General features: G+C 39.4%; 1 protein-coding gene across 7 annotated transcripts in view; it reads left to right on the top strand.

Moving 5' to 3' along the window:
* Window positions 1–15,274, top strand: part of LOC135252733 (piezo-type mechanosensitive ion channel component 2-like) — a 128,066-nt gene that overhangs the window by 48,000 nt on the left and 64,792 nt on the right. For all 7 annotated transcript variants that reach the window (XM_064331177.1, XM_064331176.1, XM_064331175.1 and 4 more), the window contains exon 4: window positions 10,106–10,148. In XM_064331177.1, coding sequence (XP_064187247.1) covers window positions 10,106–10,148 — 43 coding nt within the window. The remainder of the gene's footprint in view (window positions 1–10,105; window positions 10,149–15,274) is intronic.

Below are 15,274 nucleotides of genomic sequence, written 5' to 3'. Positions count from 1 at the left end.
TTCCTATACAGTATCAGAACAGGAAAGTAGGATTGCATAGCCTCCTCTGTCTTCAGTTAACACAAGGTAGTTATGACACTTATTATATTTACTGTGAAGTAAGGTCTAATTAAGAGCCATATTTAACATCTAGTAGCACAAACCAACCATTATATGCATCTTCCATATGTTCACTCTTATTTCATCTTTGAATAAAATATCTATTGAATATTAACTAGTATGTAATCAACCAACCTCATATAATAATTTTACATTTTACATTATTAAACTACGGTGGCTCTGAAGTGCAAAACACAAAAACAAAAATAAAATGCAAAAACAAAAACTTTCAGCCCAGAGGTGCAGATGCAACATACAAAAACATGCAGCCCTGAAGTGCAAAACACAAATACAAAAAGAAAATGCAAAAACAAAAAGGAGCAGCCCTGAGGTGCAAAACACAAACATACAAAAACTAGCAGCCCTGAGGTGCAAAACACAAACATACAAAAACAAAAATGTGCAGCCCTGAGGTGCAGATGCAACATACAAAAACAAAAACTAGTAGCCCCGAAGTGCACTGTTGCTAGTTTTTGTATGTTTGTGTTTTGCACCTCAGGGCTGCTCCTTTTTGTTTTTGCATTTTTTTTTGTATTTGTGTTTTGCACTTCAGGTCTGCTCCTTTTTGTTTTTGTATGGTGCATCTGCACCTCAGGGCCGAAAGTTTTTGGTTTTGCGTTTTCTTTTTGTTTTTGTGTTTTGCACTTCAGAGCCACCGTATTAAACCGTAGAAAACAAACTGAATGCAAACAAGGAACAGATCTTCCAAAATATCATTGTCTAATTGTTAAACATTCAATACAATTTCCTTTGTCTTGCTATTTTCCAAAGCCGTTTCATGGTTGGAGGATGGCTTCAGAAGAATAACAAGTGTGAAACTCATGATACCGTCTGCACTCAGAGCATGTGGGTTAAAAGATAACCTGGCATAAGTTTTTCTATACAACCTGTTATGGTTCATGAGCTGAATTCTACTCGACCTACTCAATTAATCTCCCAGATTGCTGCTTTGTGCTGACATTTTTAAACTGTCTCTTTACAACATAGGAAACCAGAGCTGTGCCAAAAATGACATCTCCTTCCAACACTGTTGGCAGCAAATAAATGTGAGATCATTAAAATGTGTTCACGGCAAACCAAGACCTGATTGAGCAAAGGGAAGGATAAACTAATGTGACTGAACTGGTGTCTTAGTGTAGGCCAGTGAAGAGAAGTGCGGGGATGCAAAAAGACATGCAAAATTGTTCCCACGCTCTGGAGAAAAGTCTGGTGAACCCAAAAGCAGAATCCACAACATTTCTCCGTAGGGTTTCAAAACAGTCTGTGAAAAAAAAAAACAATGCAGTTGTTGTGTTGGAGGACTACTTTTTATGAGCAGTTGCTATTGAGCTTTGAGGTTAGGGAAACCCTGCCAACTGAAGCTCTCCCTCTGGGTAAAGCTATGTAGTCAATTGTGCATCATCCCACAAGACTACTGGGCATACTGCGCTAAGGACACCACCTGGGAGTTATTTTGCACAGCAACAGTAAAAATGTACCATGCTTTACTTTCAGGTCTCTACAGTCATGTTCAGTCATAGCTTGTATGTAACATGCTAAGTTTAGGCTAGACCTTATAATTTAGCCCCAGTTTAGCTTTATCACACACATGGGTTTTGTACATATTTTTACTTGGTGCATGCATTTTGTAACTGTCAGGAAACAGGATAACTGTAATATTTTAATCAATAAGCATTTCAGTCCAGAAACAGGACTTCCATGTGTCAGTACACAGAATACGTACTTGCCAGCAACAACACCAAAGGTCCAACCATGAATTGGACCTTTGCTCTAGACTGGTGGTCAACAGCTACATTTTTGTGATAAGAATCGCCTCCCTCAGGCTGAAAAACCCACGTCAGTCCAAAAATACACCATACAAAGCTACACCTCTTAATCTGTATTCACCACAGTGGTCAGAGTGGCAGTCATAGTAAACAAGATACATTGCAGTGTTTCCACAGAGATGAAATAGCAGTATCTAAATGGTTGATCATTACTGCTGACAAAAACATTTGGTCTTTTGCAGTGTACGGTTGAATATAAACCCAATAATTTATTTGTCTATATACCAGAAATATAAGGACCCACCGCAATGTTTTTCTTATAAATGCCTTTATTCTTTAGTTCTTTTTTAGGAAAAGGGAGTGTTTTTACATAAAAAGCCAAGCCAAGATGTATGACATCAACATATTTTTAGTGGGCTTTATTGTCATAATATGCCATTAATTTGCAATGTGTACAGAAGATGTACAGAAGACCTAACCGCTGTGCCACAATACCTCAAATTCTCCTTTGGTATACATGCATGCTTATCCTTTAGAAAAAGCCATGTACATTAAAATATTTATAGAAAATGAAATATAAATTTACCTCCAGCTGGAAATGCATCTACTCTGTGACTATCAGGGTCAAGGTTTCTTCAGAATGTGTTCAAGAAAATTCAGAAACGTACAGGTAAAGTGAGTCGCATATAGTGTGTTTACTTATTTTTGATGTAGTGCAGTGCTTCATTTTTTTTATTTATTTGAATAAAAATATTTAATGGATGATTTTCTTGTCAGTGGCATGACACTATGATACTGATGCACAGTAATATGGGTAAATCACAAATTGTAATTCATGATGCATGTCTCTTTTGCGGCAATATCCTTTCACCAAATTTTTCTTTAGTCTCTATAGTAATTTCTTGACGGTAGGTTCTGGTACTATATATGAGCTTCAGTGTTGCAATGTAAGAGTTTTAGCTGTGTTTGTATCATTTTACTTCCTGCAGTACCCATAATATTTTGAATATAAATTTCAGGCATAAGAAAAGCAGTTTAGTTGAATTAATGTTTTTGGTATGGTGCTTCAGGAACTGGTTTTGTCCCATTTTAGGAACTTTTACCACAGGTCTTACTGCGAAAATAAATTCAGATTTGTGTACTCTTGTGCAAACAAAAGTCAGAATATATGCTTTCCTTTCTCAGATGGATTTATTATTTAGGCAAGTTTAAGCACCCTGTCAGGAAGCCATTTTATGATAAGGTAAAGTCCTGAAACTGCTGTGTTTTTTACTCCATGACAGCGCCTATTATTTAATTAACATTCTCATGTAAAACCATTGATTTTATGTCTCTTTGCTAAGAGCTCTACATTTTAGTTTTCTTGTCCTTCATGAATGTATATCTGCAATGAATGTAGCTGTGCCTGGGTATGCCATTATGTTTGCCTTAGCCACTGAAAGTCTGGAAATACAGATCTTAGAACATCGGTCAAACAGGAAAACATTTATATCCTTGAAAGAAGAGGCATGACTGCTACTGTAAAAGCATTGACATGATACTTAATAAAGAGCATAAACCATGTGAAAATCCATGGAGATACCTATACAAGAAAAGTAGGAGAGTTGCATAGCCTCCACTGTCTTCAGTCAACACAAGGCAATTATAATGTTTATCTTATTTAATTTGTCGGCTTGGAGAAAGTTCTATCTGATGTTACAGACATGGGTGTCACTGTGGTCTTTCCTGCTGATGTACTACTTTGTGAATTGTATTTTATTGTGCAATTCCACTGGCTTACTTTTAAGTGTATGTTTTACATTTTAATTTGTAATTACAGTTATGATAACCATGCTTTTCATTTCAGTTTGTACCACTGAGAACAGACATATTTTTTCATTGTGTCGTTTTGTTTATAGTTTCAGGGTCTTGTGAGTTGATTTCCCTCTTAGGCATAGTTTTTGTCATGCAACAAGGTGTTTCCTTCCTTCCACATATAAGCCCATTGTGCACACATGCCTGTGCCCACAGCTGCGCTCTTTGTTTCCTGCGTGATCACATGTCCACAGCATGTCCACTACGTCAGCACAGATGAAAGACAGAGAAAGAGGGGATTTAGGTATTCTTCCCACAGAACCACGTGCACCGGGGCAGATTGAGACATGATACGATGCTGTGTGTCTGTGGCATGCTATTATTTCTGTATATAAATGCATTTCTCTAGATATATGTTCAGATAAAATGACTCACTGCACAATCTATTGGCTTTTCTGCTGATTAGAACTGAAACGGCACCATATACCCTTCAGCAAACATCCAAGCCAGATTTTCTCTTTTTTTTCTGTCTCATAGTTTTATGTCCATAGTATTCTCACGCAAACAAAGATAATAATGTGCAGTGAACGCATTTACAGCTATCCCTTGATAAAGCTCATCCTTAGCAGGTACATTTTTGCACCAAGGCACATTTGTAAACAGTTAAGCCCATAGCAGATGGAAGTTTTTTTTATTTTTAGTTTGGATGGGCTTCTTGTAGTGTACACAAGTCATAACAATGCAAGTTAGAGGCTTCATTGGTTATTTTCTTGTCAGTGGCATGAAAACAAAAAAAATGGAATGGCTACAAATGGTTTCGCATCCAACTGATGGCTTAGCTTTTAGAATCTCAAACAAATATGCTTTGAAAATGAATAATGTTACAATGCATTACTTCAGGCGAAAAGACTCCCTCAAATTCCCTCTAAGTGTGTTTATTTCTTTTCAATGTACACTGCTTCTTAGCAACTTATATCCCCCAAATCCTTTTGTAAGTGGTAAAGAGAAAAATATGCATGGGCTCGGTTGCTGGGAAAACATTACTAACAACAGAGCTATTAGTGGAATCTGTAGCTACTCTTTACAAAAGCACTGAACAGGACAGAGTGCATTTAAAGGGCTTCTTGTGTAAAATGAGGTCCAGCATGTTCAACAATCACCAAATGCAAATGTTCGATTTCGTTGTTTCATGTGAAATAGCTAGGGCATCCCTGCTCCCGGGCATAAGCTGTGTAGCCATTACTGAGCCTGCATATATTATGATATAACTTGCAATCACTTAGATTGTGCTGATGTTTAATGAGCTCTTTCCTCACAAATGGGCTGACAGTCAGGTTGTGCAGGCCCATTTTCTTAGCGCCACTTAGCACCACCCGTCTTCCCCTCAATCTATTGCTCCATCACCAAGCAACCTGAGGCCGAGATGCTACCGCAGCATCTCCACACCCAACCCATTCAAAATTTGAATTCAACCTTCTCACTCCCCTGTGGGCACACTAACGGGTTACCAAACCATTCCCGTGTGGTCTCTAATAAGGAATGAGGCCAACATAAATCTCTTGCTTAATTTCAGTCTGGGATTATGATGGAGAGGAATACATTTCACAGAATGTGAAAACAAGCAGATATTTCAGTCTGTGGAACACAGTGGTTTACTTTGCCTAAGGTTGTTGTTTGTGGGGTACACCTATAAACTTGCCACCTATGTCAGGGAGACCCAATCGTGTTCCTGGAGATCTGTAGTCCTGTAGGTTTTCACTCCAACCCGAACAAGGGACATCTCTTTCAACAGCTAGAGATCTCATTGAGCTGCTAATTAGTTGAACCAGGTATGCCAAGTTAGGGTTGAAATGAAAACCTGCAGGACGGTAGATCTGGTAAATGGACTGCATTTATATAGCGCTTTTATCCAAAGCGCTTTACAATTGATGCCTCTCATTCGCCAGAGCAGTTAGGGGTTAGGTGTCTTCCTCAAGGACACTTCGACACGCCCAGGGCGGGGTTTGAACCAGCAACCCTCCGACTGCCAGACAATCGGTCTTACCTCCCGAGCTATGTCGCCCCAGGTCTCCAGGAATAGGGTTGGGCAGCCCTGACCTAAGCTATCCTCTTTCTTATTCTTATCTCATATTTTTGTAGGGAGATGGATTCAAAAAGAAAAAAGTCAGATTTACTTTTTGTAGCAAAACATACACTGTTACTTTAAGTATGAAGTACTTTTTTCATTTTTATGATTTTCAACTTGAGAAATCCTAAGTGTTACTTTGAGCCTTTTTAAAGGTTTTTTCGTTTCCAATTTTACTATTCATAGCTATGGGGTGATTTGACCTTTTACTACACTGGGACATTTTTCCATCAGACTTGACTACAGACCACAGAAAAGATGTAGCCCAGATAGAGCCACAGCAAAAAACAAACATAGTTGGAAGCAGTTTTGTCTATTTTCTGCAGTTACACTGCGTTTATGTAATGAGGGCAAGATAATTTATTTAAGGGTATGGATTAGTGCTGATCTGCTGTACAGCAGTATTACTGTATTATTATTATTGTCTTTTACCTGGTTAAATAAGGGATATATATACTGCATATACAGTATGTGAATGTAACTGTTCATAAAAAATCTGTCTGGTGAAGAAAAAAAACAAAAAAAACACTAAGATTCAAGTTTGGAAGGAGTCCATGCACGGATATGCTTCCCAACTCATTCCAGCACCGCAGGGCAATATCAAAATTGGATGCCTCAAGACAAGCCTGGACTACCTATCGTGGGTGCCACTGACTGCACTCATGTACAGTTTACACATAATATCAGCAGTCAGTGCCATTTGTGTGAACTGTATGAGCGGGGTCTATTCTATAAATTTACATGTGGTTTGCAGTGCAAAATGTTGCATAAGACCTTTGTCTTTCTGGCCAATTCTGACATTTCTGCAGGCTTGAAAGGAAGATTATATTGAACGAGTGCCATACAAGCCAAAACTCTGCAAGCAGTTTCTAATCATAGGATCTCAGTGGTGTGCAGTGCTATTGAGTGAACATTTGGAATGCTCAAAATGCATTTCAGATGTTTGGACGGGTCAGGTACGGTGCTGCAATACAAGATGTTGACAGAGGGCTTCATTTGGTGGTGGCAGAGAACACAAGCATGGCAAAAGCAACATGAGAAAATATCCAGGACACTGGGGCAGGTCCTGAAAGCACAGAAACATGGCAGGTATCCTAACTGGACAGTGAAGTCCAACCATAATCACACCTTCAGCTTATTATAGTCATTACCCAGTTGCCACCTGCACAGCGTGCTGAAAACTGGGTCTTTGCTCTCTGTTTCAGAGGTTGGTTCCACAGAGTCACCTGTATTCAAGCAATTGTGGGGGGTGATCAAGCAAAGATTTTCTAACCACAAACCTGCTCCACCAAAGAACAAGATAAAATCTCCTTTATGTATAGCCTTTATATTTTAACAAGTGTCAGTTTAAACATTTGCATAAGCATTATTATTGGCTGGTTATACTTTTGTGATTGCGGCAAGGCATAGTGGTCATAATCAACTAGAAACAGACTTGGGTGCGACACTCTGAAAGTGCAGGAAGATGAGTTGAGCATCTGTGGCAAGTTGCCAGCCCAGTCCTTCAGAGAACTTTAAATGACCTTGGCATTGCAGTAGCTTTCCACTTCCACAACTGTATATACTAGCACTGTTGATACACCAAAATGTTCAAACACGCTTCTCTTAGTAAGCACTGGGCAATTCTGTCTGGCGGTTGATAGCTTCAGTCGCATCACCTAAAGAAGGCCTATAATGTTAGGAGAAAAAAAGAAGCAATATTTCACAAGTTGATGTGAGAACATTTCACAGAGCTTTATGTTTCTTTCAGACAGATATCACAGTTTTATCGAAAGCTACTTGGTAGTTCTGGGACATCGAATGGTTAATAAAGAGACTGTGCAGTAGAAACGAGGGCAGAAAGAAAGAGGATTCATATGCTCAGCATATGTCCTTGTGAAGGACGTGACCCGTTCTGAAAGTAAAACTCTTGGTGACCCGATGGGAAATGAGATGATCTCCTTATTTGTTAATGTAGATGAGGTATGTGCAGCGGACGGTCGTGAGAAGTGACTTGTAAAAACAAAAACATTAAAGGGAAAACTGAAAGAATTTTCTTCAAATAAAAACAATTCCCATAATATATAGAATGTGGACTAGAAATGGTTGGGGGGTTGGGGGGTGTAGTGCAATGAGTAGACACAAAGACCCAAATGATTAGGTTACCCAGCCCTTAAAACCATTTAGGAACATATAAAACAGAGAGAGATTCTTATAAACATACAATACACACACACACACACATTGTACAGCATATTCGCTTCCTCTTTTACTGTACTCAGAAGTGAATTTCCTTTCCAACAGTTAATACAATGCTTAGTGCTCTATATTTGGCTTTGACTAGGCAGTCAGTACTAATGCTCAACATCTTATCCTAGAAACACAAAGTAACACACTGTCCTGTATGTGTATGCTTGTGGGCGTGGCTACTTGCTATTCCATAGTAATGTATTGCAGTGGCTCTCTGTTTTCCTAATCATTAATATTGGTAGCAAAATTATTGCCTTCTTTGATCCACCTCAAGGAAATTTTTGAGCAACATTACTGGTAGCATGACTCATAAAAGGCAGACATTGCACACAGTTCTCTCCACTTGTCTGAGCGGTAGGTCAAGTAATCTTTTGTGGCATTGCTTTTTTTGTCTACTTTTTTCTTCTTCAAGAGGCATTTTATTCATTTATTGTATGCATTCTCAGCATTTAAACGGACACACTCATATCCATAGTAACGGACATAGCTTACATTCCTTTTCATGCAGTCCATTTTTACAGCTGGCTATTTACTGAAGCAATTCGGCTTAAGTACTTTCCTCAAGGGTACAACAGCACTACCCCACCTGGGAATCAAACCTTCAACCTCAGAGTTGCTAGCCCAGTTCCCATTAGGCTACACTGCCACCCTGGTTATGCTAAATAATTTGAGTACAAATTTAATAGGACTCCACTGAGTACAATTATGCTATTGTTTATTTCTACATTTTCATTTTATAAATCTGTTTGGTTTCAGACTGCATAAAATCCTGCTCCATGAAGTGCAGGTAATGTTGATCCTTAGATGTGAATTACTAGTTGTGTAAACTCCTTGATTTAGTTTTTTGTGTGATAAGAAAAGCATCAAATTTAAATTGCCAATTCAATTTGCTCAAACAAAGGAAAACTAAAAATATATTTATTTCCTTCCCTTTTTGATGTGAAGATGTTTGTTATTACAACTGTGACCATTTAGCTGAGGCTAGTCCTCAGGAGTGGTGGCCCTCAGAATAGCTGTTTAGCACCTCATCACTTGGCTAATTAATTAGCAAAAGAAGGACATATCGATTTGCAATCAGGTTACATTCCCAAGTGATATTTGAGGTGCTGTTGTGTTTGGTTTGGCAGTTAAACAAAGTAGGAGCCAACCTCTGCTCCGCTGGGTTTCCCTCAGGGTGAATATAATACACGGAAGTGGCCTTGTAAACATCAAAGAGGGGCCACAGGAACAGACTCACTTTTGGGCGCAGTTAAATAAATGTGTAGGTGGACAGCTCTTTTATTTTTAACTACATGCTTGTCCCAAAGCATGTCAAGGAGGAAACTGAGAAGAACGCAAACAGATATTGTTTGCCAAATGGCCGTTGTGCCAGAACAAGATGGTTGCGGTAGTGGAAATCGGAATCTTAAGTGGCTTCAGGGGCATTTCTTAAGCACACATCTGCACCATATTGTTTGTAATAAAGCATTTATGGTAATTTCAGTTTACAGATGTGGAGTCTCTTGGATCCCAGGTCATGCTGTGGTATTCATGCAATGTTGATGTTTCTTCAGGGGGGTTTATGTTTCTGAAAGGGAAGCGATTCAGTTGATTGGGGCATGTAGGTGTGTCGTCTCCTGAACTGAGGCGTTGCTCCTTAGACGTTAGAGGTGTTCTTTCCATCCAACAAGTTTAGTTAATATTTGCATTTTATTTTTAAAATTTTATTTATGAAAAACCAACAGCAGTGGCTATCAGACAAGTGGTGTGAATGTGTCATTTATCCTTTTTAATTGAATTCCAGTCATGCAGTAAATATTCTTTGGTTCACTGTAGGCTTTTCAGGTTTGCTGTGAATCAGCATACATGCTAAGCAACCCTCACCTACTTTTAATGGTGGGAATATTTGATTTGTAATACATCAACTGTAGTACAAATGAACTGACCTTCGGCAAAGCTGATACACACATAATGAAGTTCAGACTTCTTTGTATGATACCATTTGAAATTGTGTTTTGCTTTTATTATCTGCATAGCATGTTTACCCTGAACAGTTATGCAAAAGAAAATAATCTCTGGATGAGTCTATTGAATTTGTTTGCCTTGTTCACAGGTACAGCATGGGAGAAATCAATACGACAACTTGGCTTCGAAAGGTAAGATGGCAATACGTCTAAAGTCAGACTATGATAGTTTCTAATATATAAAAAACGCTATCTGCTGTTTCTCAACTTTGTGAATGGTGTAAAAAGTGCAAGAGATACTCCTAAGAAGAGATACTCCTAGAGAATGAGAGATGTGACAATGAGTTTGAAATTCAAATCATACACATGTATTTGAGTATACCACAGCTAAGATAAGCAAATACGTTAATAATCATGTTGAAAGGTATAAAATAATGATTTAAAAGTTCAGGCACAGATCACAGAAGAGGCACAGAAAAGCAGCATTTACACCTGCAGTTTATTTTCAGGTGCATATTTCTTTTGTTCGAGGCTGAAAGCACTTTTAGAGTAGTTTGATAGCTGATTGAACTACTTCCATGGGCCTCTGACTGTAGATACTTTACCGAGGAAGACTGCACATATTGTAACATGATACAGAAACTGACAGGCGAGAGAAAATAAAATATTATGACGCTGTTTCAGATTGCCTTCATTTAAACCTGCATGAAATATATTAGTATTGTATGTGGCAAACAGAGCATGACAGGAGATAACCCATGCAGCGGTTACACAGCTATAACAAGGCTTTCAAATGAATGGACCTGAACTATAAGAGGAATTATCAGTAGTTTAGTTTGATTTGTTATCATGTTTCGTGTCTGATTGTGTTGGAAATTCATTTCAATGTATTGCAAATTTTGTCTATGAATAGTATTTTGAAAGGTTTTTTAAACTTGATTCCTGGGAGGTTGTCAAAGTGCGTTTGACACTTTAGCAGATTTATAGGTTCTCGGTATTTTTATTCCAATAAGACATTCTCCTCTTGGTTTTATTTTCTCAATGAGAAACATATTTTTGCTTTTTAATACATCTGTGACACTCCAGTAACTAAAGATTTGCACCGGACATTTTTAATTGCTCATGTCTGTGCAGTATCATAACACTGCATTGCTAAAAAAAATATTACATTTGGCAGGACTTGTGGGCAGCTGATTCTCGAGCCCTATACAAGCCCCTGAGCCCCCCTCTCCCTGGTTTGATCGCCTGCCATGGCACCCCATGAGCTGTGATCCATTCTCTATCCCTTACCTTCTCTGGGCTTTATACTTGTCTCAAATCAAACAATACGAAGGGAGGGTGGACTGTCTGCTCTCCTTTAAAAAGTCACAATTAATCATCTGTCCAAAACACAAGAGGCCTGTTTTTCTATTTCTTCAAGGCCTTTTTGAACTATTGGAAACAACGGATGTTTGTGGTTATCCTCTGGAACTAGGCGATTGTGCGTTGCTGACAAATGTTTGCTATTTGAATAAATTTCCTTATGTTTCTGCATCCTGCATCCATCTGGGATAAAGATAAGTTTTAAAATAATGAGGGTATTCTTTTCTTTGTTTCTGGATGAATGACAACTCTTGACAACTGTGAAGTGTTGTGGTCACTGCTGTTAACATGCAAAATCTAGCTCTGGCATTATGCCGTTTAACAACAGAATAATATATTACTTGTTACCTCCGCCAAGGAGGTTATGTAATGATGTATGTTCGTCCGTTTGTCCATACACCTCTGACAGACATATCTGGAAAAGTAATGGTCTGATTGCCATGTAATTTTCTATACAAATTCATCTTCCCAAGTGGCAGGAAGCTATTGATTTTGGTGACCCCATGCCCTTTCCTCTAGCACCACCATAAGGACAGATTTTCAATTTGTGATCGACGTATCTCAAAAAGTAATTGCCGGATTGCCATGAAATTTGATGAATGCAGTCATGTTCCCAAGTGAAAGAAAGTTATTGATTTTGGTGACCCCATGATCTTTCCTCTAGCTCCACCATAAGGACAAACTTTCAATTTGTGATCGACATATCTCAAAAACTAATAGCCGGATTACCATGAAATTTGCTGCACACATTCATGTTCCCAATTGGAAGAAAGCTATTGATTTTTTGTCACCCCCTAACCTTTGTTCTGGCTCCACCATCGGGTCAAACTTATCTTTAAAAAAATGATGACTGCATTGCCAAGGCATTTGCCGTGCACATTTATGCTACGAGAGATTCTTGGGCTTTGGCAGAGGTCTCCACTCTACTGAGTGCATTCTTTCTAGTTCATTTATTTTATTTGTTCAGTAGTTTTCCAGTGACAAAGTGTTTATAAATATAAAACTATAATTAAACATACAAAGTTAAGTAAAGTAAGCTAGCAATATATGTGACTAAGGTGAAATACAATAGAAAATACTCCAGCTCTACACTCCAGTACATTGGATTTGAAATTAAACGATGAATATGAGGTTAAAGTGTGAACTGTCAAGTTTAATTTGACTATCAGGTGATCCTTGTAGGAATTACTTCCCTTTTGATACATAGTCCCCCTGATTTTAAGGAGAAAAATTATGGGACAGTGGATTGCTTTTTTCCAGTTGTGTGTCTTTCCATGATTTGTTCATACACAAGAAAGCAAAAAAGAAGGTAGAGTTGATTCTAGGTGTGGAATTTGCATTTGGAGTCTGTTGACCAAAGAAGTGTCAATGCTAGCAAAGCAGGCCATCATGAGGCTGAAAAATCGGAAGAAATAGCCAGAACATTGTGTCAAAATCCACTGTTTGATACATTTTTAGGCAGTAAGAATGCACTGGTCAGCTCATCAACTGCAAACAACCTAGTGAGCCACAGACCACTGTAGCGAATGACCGAAGAAATGTTAAGACAATTGTGAAGAAAAACCCCTTTTCAACTGTCAAACAGATAAAGAAGACTTTAGGTATAGATGTGTCAAAGACTACCTTAAAGGAGAAGACTACACCTTCACCTTTATATTCACCTCAAAATGCAAATAGTACACACACAAAAAAACTGTATTGTTCTAGAACTAAACCAAAGTGATGAAAAGAGGAAAGTGTGGATAAAATAAGGAACTGATCTCCCCATCTGTTAAACAAATGCCTCAAAACTCATTGAACAACACTTCACCTTGTAGCCGGACAATGACCCCAAACGTACTGCTAAAGTAACCGAGGAGTTTTTCAGGGCCAAAAGGTGGAATGTTCTTGATTGGCCAATTCGATCATCCTGAATTGAACTGAACATGCATTTCACCTGCTGAAGATGACAATGTCCCAAAAACAAACAAGAACTATAGATGACTGCTGTACAGGCCTGGCAGTGCATCACCAGGGAAGATACCCAGGGATTGGTGAAGTCTATGGGTTGCAGGCTTCAGGCAGTCATCGAATGCAAAGGATTTACGACCAAGTACTAAATATGACTTTATTTCAGATGTTCTTTATCCCTTAAAATGGGGGATTGTAAAAGGGCTGTAATTCCTACACTGGTCACTCGATATGTATGTAAACACCCTCTAATTAAACCTGACTGTCTGCACTTTAACCTCATATTCTTTGTTTCATTTCAAATCCAATGCGCTCATCCAACATCTTTGCATTTAACTGTATTTTTTAAACTTTAGGTATTAACAGTGTCATTGATTATGTTTTTAAATTCTATTCAGTATACGCTTCCGATAGACTTATGTGCGGATACCTCAGTGATGACAGGCATTTGCTTTGAGCTTGCCTGAGGCCGTGCAGAACTTGAATGGCACTGGAGTGGAACGTTTCCAGCAAGCGTTCGGCAAGGAACGCTGTACTCACATGACCCTCAGAGACGGCAGGACTGCTACACTGTGTCAGCCTGTGTCTCCTGAGAGAGGAATCCACAGCAGCTACTGTATAGCGTCGACACCAGAGTTTTCTCTTACGGGAGGGATTGAATGAGGAAATCGTTCCCAGGGCCAAACACTGCTAAAAACTAGCGTGACGAGCGTGCAGCTTGTGGTCAGCACCGCATAATTACCCTGTCATACTGTATATTGGCGAAGCTTACAGTACCTCGCCTGCCTTGTACAGATTTTTTACATTGAAGCGTTCTCTCGCTCTCGGTGAGGATTACAGTCGCAGTCTCCTTTCTGAGCCCTCCCTACAGGTGTGGCTCTGTTCGCTGTTCAGGTCTGAGCTTGTGCCCAGCATGTGCAGGTACCAACCGCACTTTGCCACAGGTCAGGAGCCAGAGACTGGGGCGTCAGCATAATGCTCTTCACTCCACAGTTCCATTACTGCAGTGCTGTAGGCAGTAGTGAGAAATGCTTGCGCCTTGTTGTTGCTATTGCAGGGAAGTCGTTCGATTTCAGTAAGGCCATCCATGAGATATTCTTTGGCTTTTCACAGTGTGTGTCGTATGAAAAGTAAGCATGCTATAGGATTCAAGAGCAGTTTAGGGTGAGCGAGTTCACAGCAGAAATCATTGATATTTTGTATGATGCTTGTTCAAATTTCATTATATTGTCACATATTAGAGCATTTTTACCACCTTTCACTTTTGAAAATTTTGTTTGATGCAAGAATTTGCTGTTGTGAACTTTGTGTTTAATGGGCTTTGTATTGCATGATGTCTGTATTGTGACATTATTGCTTGAGCAAGGTATTTCTGCCCAGAATGCCATCTCAGTGCCAAACTTCCTCCAGAGGACGTTTGCCCCTTCACTTCCATCCATTGCATGGAACTCTGGGGTCTGACACTGATGAATCCCTGTCTGGCAGCAGGCTCTGTGGGGCTTGCTGAGTGATGTGTATTACTTACCACAGAGGTTCTGTGTGGCATCACTATTAATGGACCAGACATATTCTAACAGACTCCAAATAAGTGTCTGAGGGAGGAGGGAACTGTGACAGACAAAAGGCACGTCAAAGCAAACTGTATGTTGCAAATACTACCGCCCCAGGGGTTAAAATAAAGTCCCCAAAGCGTGTCGGCACCTCCGAGATACTATTCTGCCGAACAATGGCTTGATTGTTGGTCACATCTGGATTCTGTCACGCGTGTGAGTTTATCTCACAGTCAGTGTAGCTGGTACATAAATATCCACTTCACGCAGGTCCAGTGAGTGTTTCGTCGCGCTTATGCACAGTGTGAAGAACTTCACCACAGAAATTTGAGCTTACCCTAGATAGCCCGGGCTGTGATTGAGTCAGTCTCGCCGGAGGGGCGTATCATCCAGCTCTCCATCTGTTGAACTGTAATTTTCAACACCTGCAGGTCGGTGACGCATTCCAGCCTGATT

This window comes from Anguilla rostrata, chromosome 4 (assembly GCF_018555375.3).
Source record: "Anguilla rostrata isolate EN2019 chromosome 4, ASM1855537v3, whole genome shotgun sequence".
Lineage (NCBI taxonomy): Eukaryota > Metazoa > Chordata > Actinopteri > Anguilliformes > Anguillidae > Anguilla > Anguilla rostrata.
Note: the sequence above shows the minus strand (reverse complement) of the source record. Positions and strands in the feature narration are given on the sequence as shown.